Source organism: Oryctolagus cuniculus, chromosome 1, assembly GCF_051225735.1.
Source record: "Oryctolagus cuniculus isolate XC-2025 breed Fujian yellow rabbit chromosome 1, ASM5122573v1, whole genome shotgun sequence".
Classification (NCBI taxonomy): domain Eukaryota; kingdom Metazoa; phylum Chordata; class Mammalia; order Lagomorpha; family Leporidae; genus Oryctolagus; species Oryctolagus cuniculus.
This window is the reverse complement of record NC_142867.1, coordinates 29,539,759-29,560,394: the sequence shown is the minus strand read 5'-3', so window position 1 is coordinate 29,560,394 and position 20,636 is coordinate 29,539,759. Positions and strand designations below refer to the sequence as shown.

The 20,636-nt window shown below is 43.0% G+C and overlaps 2 protein-coding genes across 6 annotated transcripts in view; one reads left to right on the top strand and one right to left on the bottom strand.

Annotated features, from left to right (window-relative positions):
- Nucleotides 1-20,636, top strand: part of PRR5L (proline rich 5 like) — a 199,814-nt gene that overhangs the window by 174,103 nt on the left and 5,075 nt on the right. For 3 of the 5 annotated variants that reach the window (XM_089309592.1, XM_089309597.1, XM_070071456.2), the window contains one exon: nucleotides 3,037-3,264. In XM_089309592.1, coding sequence (XP_089165718.1) covers nucleotides 3,037-3,065 — 29 coding nt within the window. In that variant the 3' untranslated portion in view covers nucleotides 3,066-3,264. Of the gene's footprint in view, nucleotides 1-3,036; nucleotides 3,265-9,385; nucleotides 12,197-20,636 lie in introns of those variants that run through there. The other 2 variants (XR_016217735.1, XM_070071463.2) reach the window with 2 other exon arrangements.
- The window catches only part of TRAF6 (TNF receptor associated factor 6), a 28,133-nt gene continuing 17,906 nt past the window's right edge, over nucleotides 10,410-20,636 (bottom strand). Inside the window, exon 7 of the mRNA XM_017346011.4 lies at nucleotides 10,410-20,048. Within this exon, the coding sequence (XP_017201500.1) occupies nucleotides 19,182-20,048 (867 nt within the window). The 3' untranslated portion in view covers nucleotides 10,410-19,181. The remainder of the gene's footprint in view (nucleotides 20,049-20,636) is intronic.

Sequence of the window (20,636 nt, the reverse complement as noted above, 5' to 3'; positions counted from 1 at the left end):
TTATTACTGGGCAGGTGCAACTGGAAAAGCCTGCTCAGTTTTGGGTGTAATGTGCAGTAGTGATAGATAGCCAGGATAATGTAGGGAGCATCCAAGCACCTTCAGTCTTCCTGGCTTCTAAGACCCCCTGAGATAATTCTGTAGTAAGTAATTATAATAGCAACAATAAATTCATACTCAGGTTTTACCATGGCCAAGTGCTGGTGTAATCTTTGCTTTTCTTTCTTTCTTTCTTTCTTTCTTTCTTTCTTTCTTTCTTTCTTTCTTTCTTTCTTTCTTTCTTTCTTTCTTTCTTTCTTAAAAAGATTTTATTTATTTGCGAGGTAGAGTTATAGACAGTGCGAGGGAGAAACAGAGAAAGTTCTTCCATCCGTTGGTTCACTCCCCAAATGGCCCCAGTGGCCGGATCTGAGTCCAGGAGCGCCGATCTGAAGCCAGGAGCCAGGTGCTTAGGGTTTAAACCTCACACTCTTCTGTCACCCTGAGGCCACAGACAAAACTTTTCCCAGGCCCAGCTAAAGTAGCTGGGTAACCTTGGCAAGGTACTTAACCTACCTTTTACTCCTCTGAAAATGCAGCTAATTATGCCTACCTTGCAGGATTAGAAGAAACTACACACACGCACACACATGCACACACACACACATTTATATATGTATACACAGATACATCCATAATTATACAAAGATGAGAGTACTTCAGAAGGTTCACAGAAAATGTACATTATGAAAAAAAACTATAGCTTTCAAATTTCACATCAAAATAAGCTTATAACTTAACTTCATTTTCCATGAATTTTGAAGTATTCTTATATGGCATCATAAAGTTTTAGGCTGTCTCTGGGTAGGTAAAAACAGCTCTTTCTAGTTGTCTACATGCTCCTAATTTTCTACAATGACCATGTTGTATTTGTTAAAAATAAACTTAAAAATTCCAGTAACCATTCATGATTAAAAAAAAAAAAAAACACAGCAAGCCAAACAATTTCACCAACTTGGAACAAAGAGATATTCCTTAATCTGATAAAGAACGCCGGCTAAAACCTACAGTGACCATCATACATGATGGTGAGAGCCTGAATGCTTCACTCTGAAGGTCAGGAACAAGGCCAGATGTCTGCTCTTGCCTCTTCTATGTAACTTAGTGCTGGAGGTTTCAGCCAATGTAATCCAGCTAGAAAAATAGAAGGCATACAGATTGGAAAGGAAAAAGTAAAACTACCTTCACTTGCAGATAATATAGTCATTTTATGTAGAAAATCCTAAGGAACACTCACACACAGGCTCACACACACTCCTCTTAGAACTAATAAACAGTGCAACTGAGCACAAGATATACGACTGATATTAAAAAATGAACATGTGTAGTCTTTCTATGTGTGAGCAACAAGCAATCTGAAAATGAAATTTAAGAAAATTCCACTTACAATAGCGTAGCAGAATAACAAATTTAACAAAAGAAGTGCACAATTTATGTGCTGAAAATTAGAAAATCTAACTGAGGAAAATTAAAGAAGACCTAAATAATTGGAGAGAGAGTTCATGTTCAAGGACGGGAAGACTCAGGATTGCAAAGATGGTAATTCTCCCCAAGCTGACTGACAGATTCAATGCAATTCAAATCATACTTCTGGAAGGTTTTTTTTTTTCAGAAATGTACAAGCAGATTCTAAAATTTGTATGGAAATGAAAACATTTAAAATAGCTAAAACAGTTTTGAAAAGGAAGAGCAAAGTTGGTGGACTTTCACTTCCCAATTCCAAAACATTATAGCTACAGTAATCAAGATAATATGCCACTATCATCAAGATAGACATCTAGATTAGTGGAGCAGAACTGAAACCCCAGAAATAAATCCCTATAATTATAGTCAATTGATTTGCTACAATGGTGCAAGGCAATTGATTGGAGAACTGTTCAGCAACGAGTGGTGGGACTATTAGATACTCAGATGCAAAAAGATGAACTTAGACCCTCATCTTGTACCATACACAGGAATTAACTTGAATGGATCATAAGCTTAATGTAAGAACTAAAACAGTAACGCTTTTAGAAGAAAACATAGGAGAAAATAGTTGCGATGTAAAATAAGCAAAGATTTCTCAGATATGACATCAAAAGTATGGTTCATAAAATAAAAACATTATCAGATTTTACTAAATTAAAAACTTTTGCAGTTCAAGAAAAATCCCACCATTAAGAACATGCAACATGAGAAAATATTTACAAAACACATATCTGATTAAGGACTTGCAGCTAAAATTTGCAAAGAATTTTTAAAAAAATCATTAAGAAAACAACTCAATCAAAAGATGCACAAAAGACATAAAAGACATTCCACCAAAGAAAATATATGACTATACAATAAGCACATTAAAAAGATGCACAATGTCATCAGCCACGAGTGAAATGCAATTCCGAACCACAAGATGCCATTTGACACCTACTGGAATGGCTATGGTAAGACAGACAGAAGACGGCAAGAGTTGGCCAGGATGTAGAGAAATGAGAACACTCACACATTTTTCCTTGGAATGCAAAGTGATGCAGCCCTTTGGAAATCAATTTGGCAGTTTCTCAGAATTCAAAACTAAAACTCTGTTACTTAGTGGCTCCATGCCTAGGTATTTAAGAGAAATGAAACTATGTCCACACAAAAACGTGTGCAGATTTTCATGGCAGCATAAAGCGCAGCATCCCAAACTAGAACCTACTAAAGCATCCATCAACCAAAGAATGGATAGGCACAAAAGGTATGTCCACATGGCACACTTACATTGGCAATAGAAGAAGAACCAATTACTGACACATGCTGCGTCATGGACAGATTTCAGAAAATATGTTACTAAAGAAAAGAAGCCAGACACAAGAGACCACATAGTGTATGAATCCATTTATGTGAAATGCTCAGCAAAAGCAAATTTAAAGAGCCAGAAAGGGGCTGATGCCGTGGCATAGCGGGTAAAGCCACCGCCTGCAGTTCCAGCATCCCATGTGGGCGCCGGTTTGATTCTAGGCTGTTCCACTCTTATTCCAGCTCTCTGCTATGGCCTGGGAAAGCAGTAGAAAATGGCCGAAGTCCTTGGGCTCCTGCACCCACATGGAAGACCCAGAGGAAGCTCCTGGCTTTGGATTGGCACAGCTCTGACTGTTGTAGCCAATTGGGGAGTGAATCAGCAGATGGAAGACCTCTCTCTCTCTCTCTCTCTCTCTCTCTCTCTGTAACTTAGACTTTCAAATAAATAAATAAATCTTAAAAAAAAAATATAGAGCCAGAAAGTGCATCAAGAGACTTCCTGGGGTTGGAGGGGGAGGCAGGAATTAACTGTAAACGGGCATCATCTTGCAGTGATGAGCATGTTCTGAAACTAATCTGTGCTGATGATGTTGCACCACTTCGTAAAGTTACTCAAATTTATGGAAACCTGAAACCGGTGAAAACATTTCCCTTTTTTATTGTGGTAAAATGTGTACAACATAAACTGCCACTTCAAACATTCTGGAGTGTGCAGTTTTGTGGCATTAATACGTCTACACTGTTGCACATCCGTCACTACCATCCCTCTCCAGAAACATGTCATTTTCTTCAGCTCAAACTCTGTATCCATTAAACCCTGGTAGCTCACGTCCTCTTCCTCCCAGCCCCTGGTAGCCACCCTTCTACTTTTTGTCTCTATAAAGTTGTGTAAGGGAAATCATACACTATTCGTCCCTTTTAAACTGGCTTATTTTTCTCGGCACACTGTCTTCAAGGATGAATAAATATTCTATTCTATGAGATGGGTGTTTGGCCTAGTGGTTAAGACACTCACATCCCACATTGGAGAGTCTATGTTCCATTCCTGGGTCTGACTCCTGACTCCAGCCTCCTGGAAAAGCAGACCCTGGGAGATAGTGGTGATAGCTCAAGTAGTTAGACTCCCTGCCACCCTCATGAAAGACCTGGATTGCGTTCTGATTGTTGGCCCTGGCCCCAGACCAGCCTCAACTCTTGAACCAGTGGATGGGAGTGTGTCCTTTCTCTCTCTCTCTATATATATATGCACACACATCCATCTCTCTCTCATTCTCTCTCTCTCTCATCATCTGTCTGCCTCTCAAATAGAGACCAGTTGTGTTGTGACTTAGCAGATTCATCGCCACTTGCAATGGAGAGCTGGTTTGTGTTCCAGCTACTCGGCTTCCAATCCAGCTCCCTGGTAATGCACGTAGGCAGGCAGTGGAAGATGGCTCGAGTGCTTGGGCCCTTGCCACCCATGTGGGAGACCAGGATGGAGTTCCTGGCTCTTGGCTTTGACCTGGTTAAGACCTGGCTGTTGTGACCATTTAGGGTGTGAACTAGCAGTGGAAGATCTCTCTCTCTGGCTGTCACTCAAATAAGTAAATAATTGGGGCCAGCACTGTGGCATAGTGGGTAAAACTGGCGCCTGCAGTGCCAACATCCCATATGGGCGCCAGTTTGAGTCCTGGCTGCTCCACTTCCTATCCAGCTCTCTGCTCTGACCTGGGAAAGCAGTAGAAGATAGCCCAAGTTCTTGGGCCCCTGTACCCATGTGGGAGACCCAGAGGAAGCTCCTGGCTCCTGGATTCAGATCGGTGCAACTCCGGCCATTGTGGCCAACTAGGAAGTGAACCAGCAGATGGAAGACCTCTCTCTCTTTCTCTGCCTCTCCTCTTTTTGTGTAGTTCTCACTTTCAAAAAAAATAAATAATTCTTTAAAAAAAATTAAATGATTTTTTAAGAAAATTAAAAAATGAAAAATTTCCCATATATACATATACCACATTTTGTTTAACCATTTACTTGTTGATAGACATTTGGGTTGTTTTCACCTCTTCTGCTATTATGAACAAATATCGCTATATAAATATCTGAAATAGGTGGATTTTGTTATGTAACATATACCTCAATAATTTTAGATAAAACTTCAATTATATTTTTCAAAAATGTATAATAGTAAGTGGTAGATGCTCTTATTATCAGTACCTTAAAGAATAGTAAATTTGATCAATGAAGTGAGCTTTTTAAAAAATTAATTTAATAAGGGACAGGTGCTATGGCGTAGTAGGTTAAGCCTCCGTCTGCCAGCATCCTGTATGGGCACCGGTTTAAGTCCTGGTTGCTCCAATTCCAATCCAGCTCCCTGCTAATGGCCTGGGAAAGCAGTGGAAGATGGCCTAGGTGCTTGGGCCCCTGCACCTACATGGGAGACCCAGAAGAAGCTCCTGGCTCCTGGCTTCGGAACAGCTCAACTCTATAGCCACTGAGGAAATCTGGGGAGTGAACCAGTGTATGGAAGACCTCTCTCTCTCTCTCTCTCTGTCTGTCCCTCTCTTTCTGTAACTCTGCCTCTCAAATAAATAAATCTTTTAAAAAAAAAAAACTTAAATTTAATAAAAAAGACATTGTTGGTTAAAAAAGGAAAAATATAGAAAAGTACAAATAAGAAAATAAATTTCTGTAATCCCATTTACAGATAATCACTGAAAGATCTATTTACCAAAAGGGAAAAAACCCTAAATTTTAATTTTACTTGAAATTAGTAGAAGGAACTGAAATGAAGAAGTTGCTAAATTTCAGATGTTTATTCCCAGTGGAGTTATTCATTCCTAAACTAATCCTCTAAAGGCAAAAAGAAGTTATGAAAACACTGAGGTTGGATTGGGACACATGGTTTTCTATTTAAGTTCATGTTTCTTGATGGTCACATTTCAGTCTCCCAGGAGGACAATTGTTTCATAAAATTCAGAGAATATTTTTTTAAGATTGATTTATTTGAAAGTTAGAGAGAGAGCAGAGAGACAGAGAGAGGTTTTCTATCTGCCAGTTCACTCCCCAGATGGCTGCAATGGCCAGGGCTGGGCCAGGCTGAAGCCAGGAGGCAGCAGCTTCTTCCAGGCCTCCCACATGAGTAGCAGGGGCCCAAGCACTTAGTCCGTCCTCCGCTGCTTTTCCCAGGCCATGTATGCCCATATGAGATGCTGGCATTGCAGGTGGTAGCTTTACCCGCTAAGCCACAATGCTGGCCCCAGAGAATATTTCTGACATTTAAATAAAACATGAGATTTTAGATTAAAAACAAAAGAACAAAGTTTAAAGCCTTAGTAAACTTTTAGGTTAAATTTCTGAGAGAAGTTATCAGGGAGTGACCGACCAGTGAAGCAAAATAGCTATGGAGATGACAAATCACTCATTAGAAAAACCAAAGGAAGTGACTGTAGCCAGTGTCTAAAATAAACCCAAAGAGGTTGAATATGAGTTCTACATATCATCTGAGTTGTTCCACCTTCTGAAATAACTGGTTCTTGCTTTTGAGATGACTCCAGCCCGAATTTTCTCACCCAGTGGTATAGATTCCAAACACTTCCTGTTTCACTATAAAGAATAATTACTTAAATCGAAGAAAGCAAGCAGAAAGTTGTCCTTTCAGGGTCCTACAGAATTATTTAACATGCCTGCACAAGGATTATCTAATTTTCTAAGGTGTATCTATGTGACTTTATTATTTGTTTAGAAGTCAGGTACTGTGAAGTTATGTGTATATTATGTATATTTTTGTCTTGCAAGAATGATGTCCTGATTTTTTGTTAGCCTGTAAAACTGTAAATTGTTTATCTATAATCTAGCAATCTCAGTCTAACATTCTTTTTCATTTTAAAAAATGTTTATTTTTACTTATTTGAAAGGTAGAGTGACAGAGAGAGGCAGAAGGAGGGGGAGGGAGAGAGAGAATCTTTCATCTGCTCATTCACTTCCCAAATGCTTGCACTAGCTGGGGCTGAGCCAGGCTGAAGCCAAGAGCCTGGAACTCCATTCGAACCTCTTAGAACTCAAGGACTTGAGCCATCACTGCTGCCTCCAAGGACGCGCAGGTGCAGGAAGCTGGATTGGAAGTGAAAGAGTTGAGACTCGAACTAGGCACCCTGATATGGGATTCTGGTGTCCCAAACAGTGGCTTAACCCACTGTACCACAACATCCACTCCTCCTTTTTGTTTTAACAATGCTTTTCCTGGTGGATTATACAAACTCTCCTCAAGTGCTCTTAGACTCAGCTTTACCATCTAACGATGCAGTCATTAATGATTTGAACAAAACCTTTGACATGTGTCCATTCTGTATTTGAAGAGTCATGGTTTTAGCATCTCAATAAATTATCCTCCCACGTTGCGGATTCACCTCTATCCATACTTCCCTCTCTTCTGCGATTGCTCACCCTTCAGATACGAGTCACCTTGGATGCCTCATTGAGAATGCAGAGTCCCCAGCACCCCTTTCAGAGCCTCTAATTCAGGGTGTGTGTGATGTGCATTTTAATAAGCAACTTAGGAGATTCTAAGGCTGGTAATCCTCAGACACCTCGACACCTTGAGAAAGCCAACTGGGTGCTGGCGATGATCTTAATGCCATATTGGCCATCATTGGTCACAGAGGACAGGGGTTGCACGTTGAAGTCTTGGGATGGACTGGAGTCCCAACAGTCCATTTTCCTCACTTTCAGGTTGGATGTGGCATCTCATGTCAGATGTTCATTCACCCCTTAGCTGTATTAGTACGGAGGTGGTGCAGGGGTGACCAGGAATCTGTATATATAGTTTACACTACATGAGTTTGCTGACATTCAACTCTTTATTGGCCCCACATAAGTGCTTTTTTTTTTTAGTCAATTTAATAACTCCTCAGGTGTTTCTAACTTGAAGCTGATTTGGCAGCCAACCTGCAAACACAACTGGGACAGGGGAGTTCCAATATTTGAGCAAAGGGCTTCGCAGTTTCCATCAAAATTTAAGGACTCTATTTCCAGAAAACTCACCAAGTACAACTTTTTGCGTATCATCTCAGGGGGGATTTATGAACTCCTTAAAGGTCCAAGGACTCGAGGTTAGTTCTGTTTCACAAATTTCTTTTTGAAGGCTGCATTCATGAGGAGTAGAGCTTTGCTGCCACCTACTGCCATGTGGGTCTTATTCAACATGGGCTTGTTCTACTGCCTTGCCACGCAAGGTCTTCCAAGTTTGGCATTTTGTAGGAGGTATAAAAAGCTCCTGTCTCACACCAGCTAACACGGTAGTGCAGTTCTAGGTGACACTGGGTACACCGTTCATCATTCACACATTGCATTGAACTATCGTCACCACAGGTGTGGGGACAATTTGTGCTTCAGTGGAATACTAGACACTGTCTAGAGCGTACCTTCAGGCTTACTTGATTCTTATTCTGAGGAAGCTTAGTTTACAATGAAAATTACATCCTGTTCACTTCCCTCCTCCACTGTGAAAGGAGCTGGTTTGCCTCTATTTGCCTATTTGTTTCAACATTTCTGGTCTAGGCGTATCTGTTCTTTGGATTCTCCTTTGAACTGGTCATAACACCTGGCTTGTTCCCTCATTAAGAGTTAAATAAAATTGTTAACACATGCTCATTTGCTGTCTGTATAAGAGGCCTAAAACTGTTTTTTTTTTTTTTTTATCCCATTATTCTTTAAAAAGAGCCAAAGTTGTATTATACCTGATTCCCATCTAAGAGGGCACTGGCCCTTTTCTTAAAAGCCCCGGGCCAGCATTGTGACATAGCAGGTTAAGCAGCAGCCTGTGATGCCGGCATCCCATATGGGCACCAGTTCGAGTCCTGTCCACTTCCGATCCAGCTTCCTGCAAATACACCTGGGAAAACAGTGGAATGCACCCAAGCAGGAGACCCAGTAGAAGCTCCTGGCTCCTGGCTTCAGTCTGACCCACCCCTGTCCATTGTGGCCATTTGGGGAGTGAACCAGGGGATGGAGGCTGGCTCTCTCTTTCCCTTTGTCTCTCCTTCTCTCTCTGTAACTCTTTCAAATAAATATTTTTTAAAAAATTATCCAATTAAGGAGATGCTCAATGCTGTAATTTTTTTAAAGATTTATTTATTTTATGTGAAAGTTAGAGTTACAGAGAAGTAGAGGCAGAGAGAGGTCTTCCATGCACTGGTTCACTCCCCAGATGGCCCAACAGCCGGAGATGCACTGATCTGAAGCCAGGAGCCAGGAGCTTCTTCTGGGTCTCCCATGTAGGTTCAGGGTCCCAAGGACTTGAGCCATCTTCTGCTTTCCCAGGCCACAGCAGAGAGCTAGATAGGAAGTGGAACAGCCAGGACTCGAACCGGTGCCCATATGGGATGCCGGCACTGCAGGCAGCGGCTTTTTACCTGCTACACCACAGCGCTGGCCCTGTAATTTTTTGATATATTAAAAAATCCCACCTCCCTCCTTTTCCTTACTGCTTTATTAAAACAGGTGACTAAAACTAACCCTCATTGCCTGGGAGGAGGTATGTAGCAAAGCAAACAAACTACAAGTAAACAGCAAGCAAAAAAAGGAGTTTGTAAATCTGGATTTTGTTTTTCCAAAGCTTGACTCCTTAGAATTAACAGAGGTGGAGCAGGAGAGGACCTGAGACTCAGAGAAGCAGAGCGAGATTGGACTTTCCCTCCACAAGACAACGGACTCCAGGCCAAAGAAAGGAGAGGCAAGTGTGGCAGGCCAGGCCCTGAGGGGTCACGCTGCAGGGGGCTGGACAACTGGACCCCAGGCTGCAGGAACAAGAGCAAGGCAAGGCTAGGAGGACCCTGAAGACAGCATCTCTGGAGGTCAGTGCTAACCCCTGTGGCCTGAAGGCCCTTGACAATGTGTCTGTGAGAATGTGGTCTTAAACTTGTGGGGTGCTTTACATCCTCAGATCTGGACTCAACAGGTAAGGTGCAGACTGATGAGCGCATTTTGAGGTAGGTGAGGAGACAGCTAGCAAGGAGGAGCTATCAGCAGCCCCAATGGCACTCATCAACCCCCACTTTCCGTGCAGTGGAAAACCACAGCTTTGGTGAAACTACTGCTCAGCACTGGAGCTGGCCAAAAAATATCCCAGATGGCTGCCGGCCGCATCCTCTCAGTGACCTTTAGTTCTCTGTAATGTCACTGACCTTTAGCTCACTACACTGTCACTGTAACAAAATTACCACAGTTGACGCTCTTGGTCCCATCAGGTACCTGATGCCTTGACACTCCTGGGATTTCCAAAAAAGGGAGAGGAAATGGTCAGTACTCAAAACCCCAGATAAAACTCTGCCTCCTAGAAATATTTTAACTAAGCCTCGCCTCCAGATCCTTCAAAGGGATGGAGCCGAACCTCAGCCTCAACCTCGCCGCGTGCAGCTCTCTATTCAGCATGCCCACGCTTTGCAAGTACATAAATCTGCATGCAAACACATCTTGCTTCTCTGCTGACTTCCACCTAGGTCTCATCCTTGAATTTCTTCTTGCACTGGAGACAAGAAACTGGACTCAGGCACCCCACGACAATTTGTTTTCTGGGCTATATTTTAATAGCAAAAAAGAACAGAACATACCAAATGCATTAGACATAGAAAAAGAGAGTGTTTTTTTTTTATAAACCTTTTATTTCAATAGAGCCAGTGTACATATTTTTCCATCTAGCTGTGAATTTTATTGTGGGTCATGCAGGGGAAAAAAACAAACCTGTAAAAACACTGACCCTACAGGCACGAAAAAGAAGTCCGATTCAGCTCTATGAGCCTAGTTGTACAAAAGCATGTTTTTCCGTGTCTCCTTTCACCATGTGGCAAAGGAGTATCAGATTAGGTTAGAAATCCATTTTACTTTCAGGCTCCTCACTGTCCTGAAAGGATGACAGGCTAATTTCTTTAAGAACTTCTTCCTGTTTAATGACCTGAGGGGGAAACTGAAGCTGGGATTGCAAGACAGAAGCCAGGCCCATTGCCAATTAGGTTAGAGCAGCAAGTGGGAAGGATCGTTTTTCAGGATCTTGGACCCTGCTTTTCAGGGTGGTTTTATAACAGCCTTCAGGAGTTCGTACTCTGCGAAGTAAAAGTGCTTTTAATAACCCAACGATGGAGCAGCTTCATCCAGGGAGTTTACTAATAAGCAGAGGGCAGGGGAGCTACAGTCCTGCAGCTGGGGAGGACGGAGCTTAATTGCTGCAAACAGATTCATGTTGTTATCTGGCTACACGCATCTCTGTGTGTCTGTTTTTCTCATTGTGCCTACAGTGCTTGTGGAAGGTTCTCTGTATGACCTAATTTTGTTTCATGAAATGCAGCCTTAAAGGCCCCAGGGCAGAAACCACAACCTAAACCAAGAACTAGAACGGTTCCTCATTTACCATTTCCTGAAGGAGCAAGGTATTAGTTCTTTATAGCTCAAGTGAAAACGTGTGCCTGGTGGTGTTCTTCCCTCCCAATGTAGTGCATCACAGTCCCCGTGAGAGAACACCAGTAATGCAAAAATCAAAGCAATCCAGCTGTTGTATTAGAAACCACTTGTGGGGGTGGCTGTTCGGCCTAGCACTTTAAGACACCCACCTTCCACATCGCAGTGTCTGGATTCAACACCCAGCTCTGCTCCTGACTCCAGCATCCTAATGCACACTCTGGGAGGCGGGAGTGACGGCTGCAAGTAGTTGGTGCCTGCCACCCAGTGGGGAGCCCTGGGTTGAATTTCGGCCTCAGCCTCCATTCCACATTTGCGGAGCGAGTCAGGGGATGGGAGGTCTCCTGTCTGGATCTCTGCCTCTCAAAGTCTTTTAAAAACCACTTGGAATATTGCTATTATTTACACAGAAATACATACATGTATTTATATGTTATACATACATGTATTTATGTCTCATGGTAAAGATATCATTGCAATATATAGCAATAGGGAACAACGAAGGTAAGGGAGTAGGCACTTCAGTCTGATATTTTTTCCTAAAATAGTGTTCAGTAAGATGCCATTCAAGAAACACTGTTTGTGTCATATCTTTGCAACCACTAAGGTGGAACCTGAAGCCAAAATCCTTGGTGTCTATGTGAGATCAATGTGGATCCACATTCACAAGCTGGGTTTAGAAAGCACAGGGCACACTTATCTATCGAATGGAGCAGACCCTGTTCAAAACCTTCCTCAGTCAATGCTGCAGTTCAGTGCCACTGACCTGATGGAGACCATCCGAGGCCAGGCTACAGCAGGAGCAGAGCTTGTTTATTTGTCCTATGTGGTAGTGGCAGGGGCAGTAATGGAATGTGTGTTGCACTGCATCTGGTTAATTTCTTTAACCCAGCCCTTCAATACAACTTGTGTGTGTGTGTTTAAAGATTTACTTATTTATTTATATGAAAAGCCAAGTGAGAGAGAGAGAGAGAGAGAGGTCTTCTATCTGCTGGTTCACTCTCCAAAACTGATCTGGAGCCAGGAGCAAGGAGCCAGGAGCTTCTTCCTGGCCCAAGGACTTGAACCATTTCCACTGCTTTCCCAGGCCATAGCAGAGAGCTGGTTTGGAGGTGGAGCAGCTGGGACTCAAACTGGCGCCCATAGGGGATGCTGGCACTGCAGGCAGCGGCTTTACCCACTACTCCACAGCACCGGCCCTACAACTTGCTCTTAAAACTAAATACCCATGTGGTCTTTCTGTCATTAGTGTCCTCCCTACCCTCAGTTTGCATTCATTCCCTCTCATAAAGCACCTGTTTTCAGGGTTCAAGTGGATTACAATGACTGCTTACAAATCTCATGTCAACAGCAATTTCTAAGTAATAGCAGGCTTTTTGATATTTTGACCACTGGATGTTTCAATTTTTCAAGTCATATTTCATTCCATAGGTTGTCGCACAGTTATAGAATTATAGAAGGCCTCCCTGGATTCAAAAAATGTTTTTAAAAAACAGATCCCATGTGAATAGATGTAACATATTAATAACATCTAAATATAAATTTCTAGTTCCCATTTTACAGGTAGAGAAATAGACACAAAGAAAAATGATTTACCCATGGTTGGTCAGGAGCAAAACTTGTATTTCAGCTCCTAATTTAGTGGTTTATATGCTAAATTACACTGCATCTTCAGCCCTCAGGGAACATAAGCCTAGAAGCTTGTATGAGCAAAATGTGCCTCAAATTACACTTAACCAGAGAAATTAATTGGATAATTTATCAAGTGTGAAAATAACATTAGAATATTCTGCACAAATGATCAAGGACTTTCAACTAAACCTACTATAAAAATAACCCTTCTGGCAAAATAAATAAGATTCAAATTCAGGGTAACATTCGCACAACAGTTTAAAGTTAGCTTAATGTGAGGACAACATTTCCAGTCATAACACAAATATCATAAGTTCCCCCCAAAGATGTTGACTAGAGTTGTTCAGTTGTTTTAGGAGATGTTTAAAGAGAAACCAAACTTGAAAACTCATTCCAAGTGCTACCTATTAAGTGATGGAATGTAACTGCAGACTCCAGTGCTGGGTATTTTTTGTACAAGTCTTGAAGACTCATCACAACCTGCTGGCAGAAGAAAGCAGGAAAAGTCATGTGTGTTCCTTACCACCTAGAACTCACACGACAAAGACGCTACCAGAGATCAGTCCGCTTCAACCGTTGCTTTCACCCACCATTAGCCGAGTGTGTAACTGCACCAGGCTGTGCTGACAGGACATTCAGCGCAGTTCATCTTCACCTCGTGACTTCCCAGCACGGCTGTACCTCCAGAGGAGCCTGCCCTTCTTCCCCCTCTGTCTCGCAGGCGGGGTTACTGCCCTGCGGAGAAAGCCCCTCCCCAGAGGAAAAGGACCACCTCATTTGTTCTTCTCATAAAATGTTTTCCCCTCCTGGAACTGTTTTTCAGATTTGGGGTCTATAGCAACTTGAATGGGGAAGGGGGCTTTCAAACATGACAGGCACGGGTGATGCTTAGTGCAGCCAGTGGGCAACTCTCTGGAAGTTTGTCTTTGACTAAAAATGCAGGTTATAATTGTTAGAATCTGCTGAGATTCATTCTTTGCTTTCACGGTATCATCCTTTTGCACTTGGGAATACGAAAGTGCCCACTTCATTCTGTACACAGGACAGCAAATGTGAAGCTAGTTACAGCCTATCATGTGAACCTGGGAATATAAAAGGAATGTATTTCAAAAGGAAAACATTCTTATTTGTTCTTCCTTTTTCATTTCCTTAAGGCACTGGGATACACACACAAAAATTTAATAGTATTTTATGTAAGACAATGAGTAGAATTTAATTGAGGCAAGCAAAAAAAAAAAAAAAAAAGCCATGCTATGCTAGTAACTGATTTTTCCTTTTTTTGACAGGCAGAATGAGACAGAGAGAGACAGACAGAGAGAGAGAGACAGAGAGAGAGAGGTCTTCCTGGTGCGCTGCGCCAATCCAAAGCCAGGAGCCAGGTGCCTCTTCCTGGTTTCCCATGCGGGTGCAGGGCCCAAGCACTTGGGCCATCCTCCACTGCACTCCCGGGCCACAGCAGAGAGCTGGACTGGAAGAGGAGCAACCGGGACAGAATCCGGTGCCCTGACTGGGACTAGAACCCAGGGTGCCAGTGCCGCAGGCGGAGGACTAGCCAAATGAGCCGTGGCGCTGGCCAACTAGTAACTAATTTTAAAAATACTTCCTGGGGGAGGCATTTGGCCATGTGGTTATTAACACATCCATGCCCCACATCAGAGTGCTTGAACTGGATTCCTGGCTCTGGCTCCAGCTTCCTGCAAATGCAGACCATGGAGCCAATAATGGTCAAGTAATTGGGTTCCTGGAAAGCATCTTGGAGAGCTGGATTGAGTTCAATCGAGTTCCTGGATTTTGGCTCTGAATTTAGCTCAACTTCAGGCATTTAGAGGGGTAAATGAGTGGATGGGAGCTCTTCTCTGTCTGGCTCTGTTTTTTTTTTTTTTTTTTTTAAACACCCTCCCCCCTTACTACACACAAATTTCAGTCTTAAGCTAGAAAAAATCTGATATTTAAAAACATTTTCTGGCTGCCAGATACTTGAGGAATCTCTGGATAAAGGAATGACAAACAATTGTCCTTTGGAAAAAGCATATATTCTAATTAAACCCAGAATTCATCAGCATGCTCCTAGTTATCAAATAGTTCCTGGGGGCCTGCACTATGGCACAGCGGGTTAATGCCCTGGCCTGAACCGCAGGCATCCCATATGGGCGCTGGCTCTAGTCCTGGCTGCTCCACTTCTGATCCAGCTCTCTGCTATGGCCTGGGAAGGCAGTGGAAGATGGCCCAAGCCCTTGGGCCCCTGCACCCGCGTGGGAGATCCCGAAAAAGCTCCTGGCTCCTGACTTCAGATCGGCGCAGCTCTGGCTGTTGCAGCCAATTGGGGAGTAAGCCATCAGATGGAAGACCTCTCTCTCTCTGCCTCTCCTCTATGTAACTCTGACTTTCAAATAAATAAATAAATCTTAAAAAAAAAAAAAAAGAGTTCCTGGTATAAAACCCATTATGGAGAACATTTTATGCCAGTGACAAAAATTAACTGCTACAGGGGCCGACGCCGTGGCTCACTTGGTTGGTTAATCCTCTGCCTGTGGTGCCGGCATCCCATATGGGCACCGGGTTCTAGTCCCGGTTGCCCTGCTTCTGGTCCAGCTCTCTGCTGTGGCCCGAGTGGTGGGGGGCAGTGGAGGATGGCCCAAGTGCTTGGTCCCTGAGCCAGCATGGGAGACCAGGAGGAAGCACCTGGCTCCTGGCTTTGGATTGGCGCAGCATCGGCCGTGGTGGCCATTGGCGGAGTGAACTGACGGAAGGAGGACCTTTCTCTCTCTCTCTCTGTCTGTAACTCTGTCAAATAAAAAAAAAAAAAAGTTAACTGCTAGGGATCATCCAACATTAGGGCAAAAAAACTCACCTTCATTCTATTTCACCTTTCTCTGCTATTCATCCCCATAGTAAAAACAGAACCACATTGTAGTGAAGCCAGGAAGTGTCACTGTTGCAACAGCCGAAGAATAGTAACAAACCAAACCACCAAACTACAAATCAACATCCAGACTTGTTTTCCAATAACAAAACACCTGAGTTGCAGCAATTTTCATTCAGCACTGGATTGGGCATCTCTGGAAAACCAGGAAACTTTTTATCCCCCCCCCCCCCCCCAATTCCAGCATTGTCCCAGAATGATGCCAAAAGATGACTATTAGATGGCTAATGAATAGGGGGGCTAGCAAGCACTGTGGTGGAGTGGGCTAATAAGCCTCTGCCTGCAGCACTGGCATCCCTTATGGGCACCGGTTCATGTCTGGCTGCTCATCTTCCAATCCAGCTCTCTGCTATGGCCTGGGAAAGCCATAGAGGATGGCCCAAGTATTTGGGCCCCTGCACCTGCATGGGAGACCCAGAGGAAACTCCTGGGTCCTGGCTTCAGATTGGCTCAGCTCCAACCATTGCAGCCATCTGGGGAGTGAACCAGTGGATGGAAGACCCTCTCTCTCTCCCTCTCTGTAACACTCCCTCTGAATTAAGTAAGTAAAATCTTAAAATACACAGAAAGACAGAGACTTCAAATGTTTGTATGCCAACTAGGTGAAATTACCATGTTTAAGAGTGGGGTAGGGGCTGGTGCTGTGGTGCAGTAGGTTAAGCCTCCGCTTGTGGCGCCGGTATCCCATTTGAGCACTGGTCTGGGTCCTGGCTGTTCCACTTCTGATCTAGCTCCTTGCTGGTGGCCTGGTGGAGCAGTGGAGAATGGCCCAGATGCTTGGGCCTCTCTACTCACATGGGAGACCTGGAGGAAGCTCCTGGCTTTGGATTAGTCCAGATCCGGCAGTTGTGGCCATTTGGGGAGTGAGCCAGCAGATGAAGACCTCTCTATCTCCCTCCCTCTCTCTAACTCTGCTTCTCAAATGGATTTAATCTAAAAAAAAAGTGGGGGACAAAATTTGAAAAATGTAAGGAAAGAGAAAACTTTCCAGATTCTGAAGCTGAGTTGAGTCCTATCAATTCTTCTACTTGGAATGACAGCATGAGCATTTTTACTACTCCATATCCACAATGAATAATGTAAAATAGCTGGTTGGCTTGTTATAAAATACCAAATGATAAAGGTTAAAAATAACATTCATTTTAATTAAGATGTGACCCAGATAACAGATACTTCCTTAAAGTAGTGTTAGTGTCGGCAAATAAAAAGTGAAACCAATTTTTTACCAGCAAAATCATTTCATAAGTATTGCTAATGTTATGCTAGTTAGAAATTAATTTCTTAAGACAGAATTTTATGGTTGGAGGGCAGCTTAGAAAGATCTAATCCAACTTATTTTACAGATGGGAAACATGAAGCCAAGAAAAGATGAATTTGAGCAAAAAACTTTAGGACTTGTGAGGTTAATAAAAAAAAAAATAGCACACCCTTGTAACCAAGGCAGGAAATGACTCCTCTTAGTACCTGATACACAGACATGCTTTTAATAGATATTTGACCAGGAAACTTTTAAATACCATTTCCTTTTCACTGGGGGGAGGGGTTTAAGAATATTTTATGGCAACAGTTAATTCTTTTTGATAAAAGGATACATTTATTGTAGAAAATATTTTTTTAAAAATAAGAATGCACAAAGAAAATTAGGCATCAAAAATAGTTTAGTATATTTCCTTCAGGATTTTTGTATACAAATAAAAACTACCATTTACTTTTTCAGTGGAACTTGGTAATTATTTATTCATTGAAAAACCACCACAGGAATGCAGCTGTGCAGGTTTCGCTGTGGTGAGGGAGGTGCTGCCATGATTCTCCAGAACCGGTCAGGGGGCATAGACACACGTAACCAGAGGTGAGCCTTGTGGTGATGCTGAGCGCAGCGCAGGGCACACAGCCTGTGAGCAACCTTACTGTCACTGTGTAACAAACTCACCAGATAGGGAAGCGAAAGGTGGGGTGGGTAGGGAGGGGAGAGAGGAAAGGAAAGGGAAAGGCCAAGGCGAGACCTGCCAGGGCTGCCGGAACCCAAACCAGACTCTTCTCCACAAACAAGCACTCTTGGCTTCCCCTTAAACACCGGTCAGGGGCTGAGCTGGCCTCTCTGGAGGTACCATACCATCTCTCATGACCACACAGCTTTTGAAAACCTTATGTAGACAGCATCGTGGATGGAACCTCTTAAATTCTTTTTAAGTGCCTAGCTGTGGGGCTCTGAGAACTAGATACCAGCACATTTTACATCTACAGGCCTTCAACAAATACACAGTGGCAGAAAACCCACCTATCCATGTTAGGAACATCTGGCTACTTCAGTATATTACACAGGCCCCTCCTGCGACCTGCTGGATAGAGGACCTACTCAGGCAAGGCTGTGAGACGACCACCATGTCTTCCAATCTCAGTTTAGTGACCCCTCAGGCACCTCCAAAGATGGAAAGTTTTAGGAAATTATCTTTTCAGGAAATCAATTTATTTCGGTCTATTGAACTAAACCAGAGAGTATTCAAAACAGCAGAAAAATTTCTGTGCATCTAGCTTCTGTCACCAGCAATGCTGAATCACTTCATTTTTATGTTGGTGACTGTGCATGTAAAAACAGAAGACACGTACAAGGCTGTGGAATTCACTCTGCACTAAACAGACCAAGGGTTCAAGGAACACAACCTGAGCAGCTCATATTTGCTGGTTCCCAACGTTACAAACCCTACAGAAATGCTACTTTGTGGTCTCAAGGAAACATAAGGCAGAATAGACCACTTAAACAAGTGACAGACAACATGTTACACTAAATAAGTAAGGTTGTATTTAGGGTTTTAAACTAGTCCCTGAATATCCTTAGTTGACACCTCGGATGGGGGAAAATGAGAACTTAAGCTTTCCAAGGATTTTGGTTCAAATCCTCTGAAATCTATAGGAGGTCAATTAAAACGAGAACTCAACTCTCCAGAGCAGTTACCCTTCTCGCTGGCACTAGCACAAGGCAGTAGTGATTCTCATGTTTAATATATTACATATAACGCTATAAAAATAAGCTGCAGTTTTAAGGAAAGTCCATTGTTACTAAAGATTTGAGTTTCAGCAGTCTGTGGACTTTTTGACATGAAACATACTGGAGAAAAAGCCCATGAAAGTACAAGAGAGGTATACTGACTGATGGGACAGCTGCGGCCACATGCCACAGGCACTTCGGAGGGAATCTATTTCAAAGCGTAGATTCCCGAGGAAAAACTGCCTCAGACACTTGTATCAGAAGTGGTAAGTGACCTTTCTAACAACATTCACTGGTGGGCATTCCATCTTTCCCACTGCCTCCCCCCCCACCCCTTTTTTTCTGCTTGACATGTTTGAGAACAGAGCAAGGAAAGGCACTGTTTTCTTCAGACAGTTGTTCTGAACAAATGAGAAGTTGCTATACCCCTGCATCAGTACTTCGAGGCTGAAAACCCTCCCTCCGAAGGCTACCCATGTCAAAGCGGGTAGAGACTTCACAGCGCACTAATAACGTATCATCCTTTATAAAGGTTCTTTGTCGTAAGGCTTCAAGGTGCATAAAAGTTACATAGCCAAAACCTTTTGGGTTCCGTGGAATTGTGGGCCGCTGGAAGGCAAGTAACTCTGGTTTGGCATCCATTATCTCTTCATGGTTTTGCCTTATGGGTGCTTCAGACTGATCAAGAATTGTAAGGCGTATTGTACCCTGGAAGGGCCAAGGAAGGTGGCTGTCATACTCTCCTTGCATTGTATGCACAAAGAGGGATATATAGTTTGCACAGCGCTGAGCAGTTGGTAACTGAAGGTGCAAGCGCATGCAGAGTTTGTATCCGGGTTTGCCCGTGTAGAATCCAGGGCTGTGAATAACAACAGGTTTCTCCTCTTCTTGAGATTTTAAATGCATCCCAAAGTTGCCGATCTTCCAGATGTAAATTCCATTACACTGCTGTGCTTCAATTTCAGCAACTTTGTCCTCAAGGGTTCGAATAGTTCTTTTGAGCTCACTTACATACATGCTCTGAGTTTCCATTTTTGCAGTCAGCTCCCTAATTTGATGGTCTTGTCTTACAAGGCGACCCTCTAACTGCTGAATAGTTTCCTGGAAGTTGTGGCCCTCTGGATACCCAGAGGGAACCCGGGGCTGAGAAGGAACATCGTACTGAGGCACATCACGTGGAGGTATGGGAGTTAAAGCAAGGTTCAAACTATGAACAGCCTGGGCCAACATTCTCATGTGCAACTGGGTTTTCTCTTGTAGGTGGCGTGCCAAGTGATTCCTCTGCATCTAAAAAATCAAGCAGAAGCCTTAGGTGGGGAATTGATGCTTTGAAAAGTAGGATAAAGACCTAGTCAGGCTAAAAGAGGTTCTAAGTACCATGATCACTTCCTTTACTATTCCACTTCATCAGATTCCATTCAAGGGGATGATCCTGCCTCTCAATTCTCCGAAACACGGAGGCTATTTGGCAAATACTCTGTCAGCTTTCAGTCAGATACATCTCATTCCTACCTACACCAATATCAGAATCTACATCACTCTTTCCTGACTCTGAGATGACTCCCTCTTGTCTAAGATGAATGGTGGCACCTACCTCTTTTGGATATCTCCGAGGTCTTATTCACTATCCCCTTTCTCCATTATCTTCAAACATTCCCTTCTCCTAAATCCTTTCCCTCTGAGTACAATCACCAAAAATTTTTAATCCATTAATGCAAACATCGTGTTGTGCCAAGTCAGCCTGGAAGCGTTAAGCACTGCTAAATGTGCCTTTGCTTCTGTCCGCAGCATTCACATCTGGCTCTACATTATACGATTTGTCACACTGTTTCATAAACATTTATGTTTTTGTTGGTATTCTTCACAAGACTACAT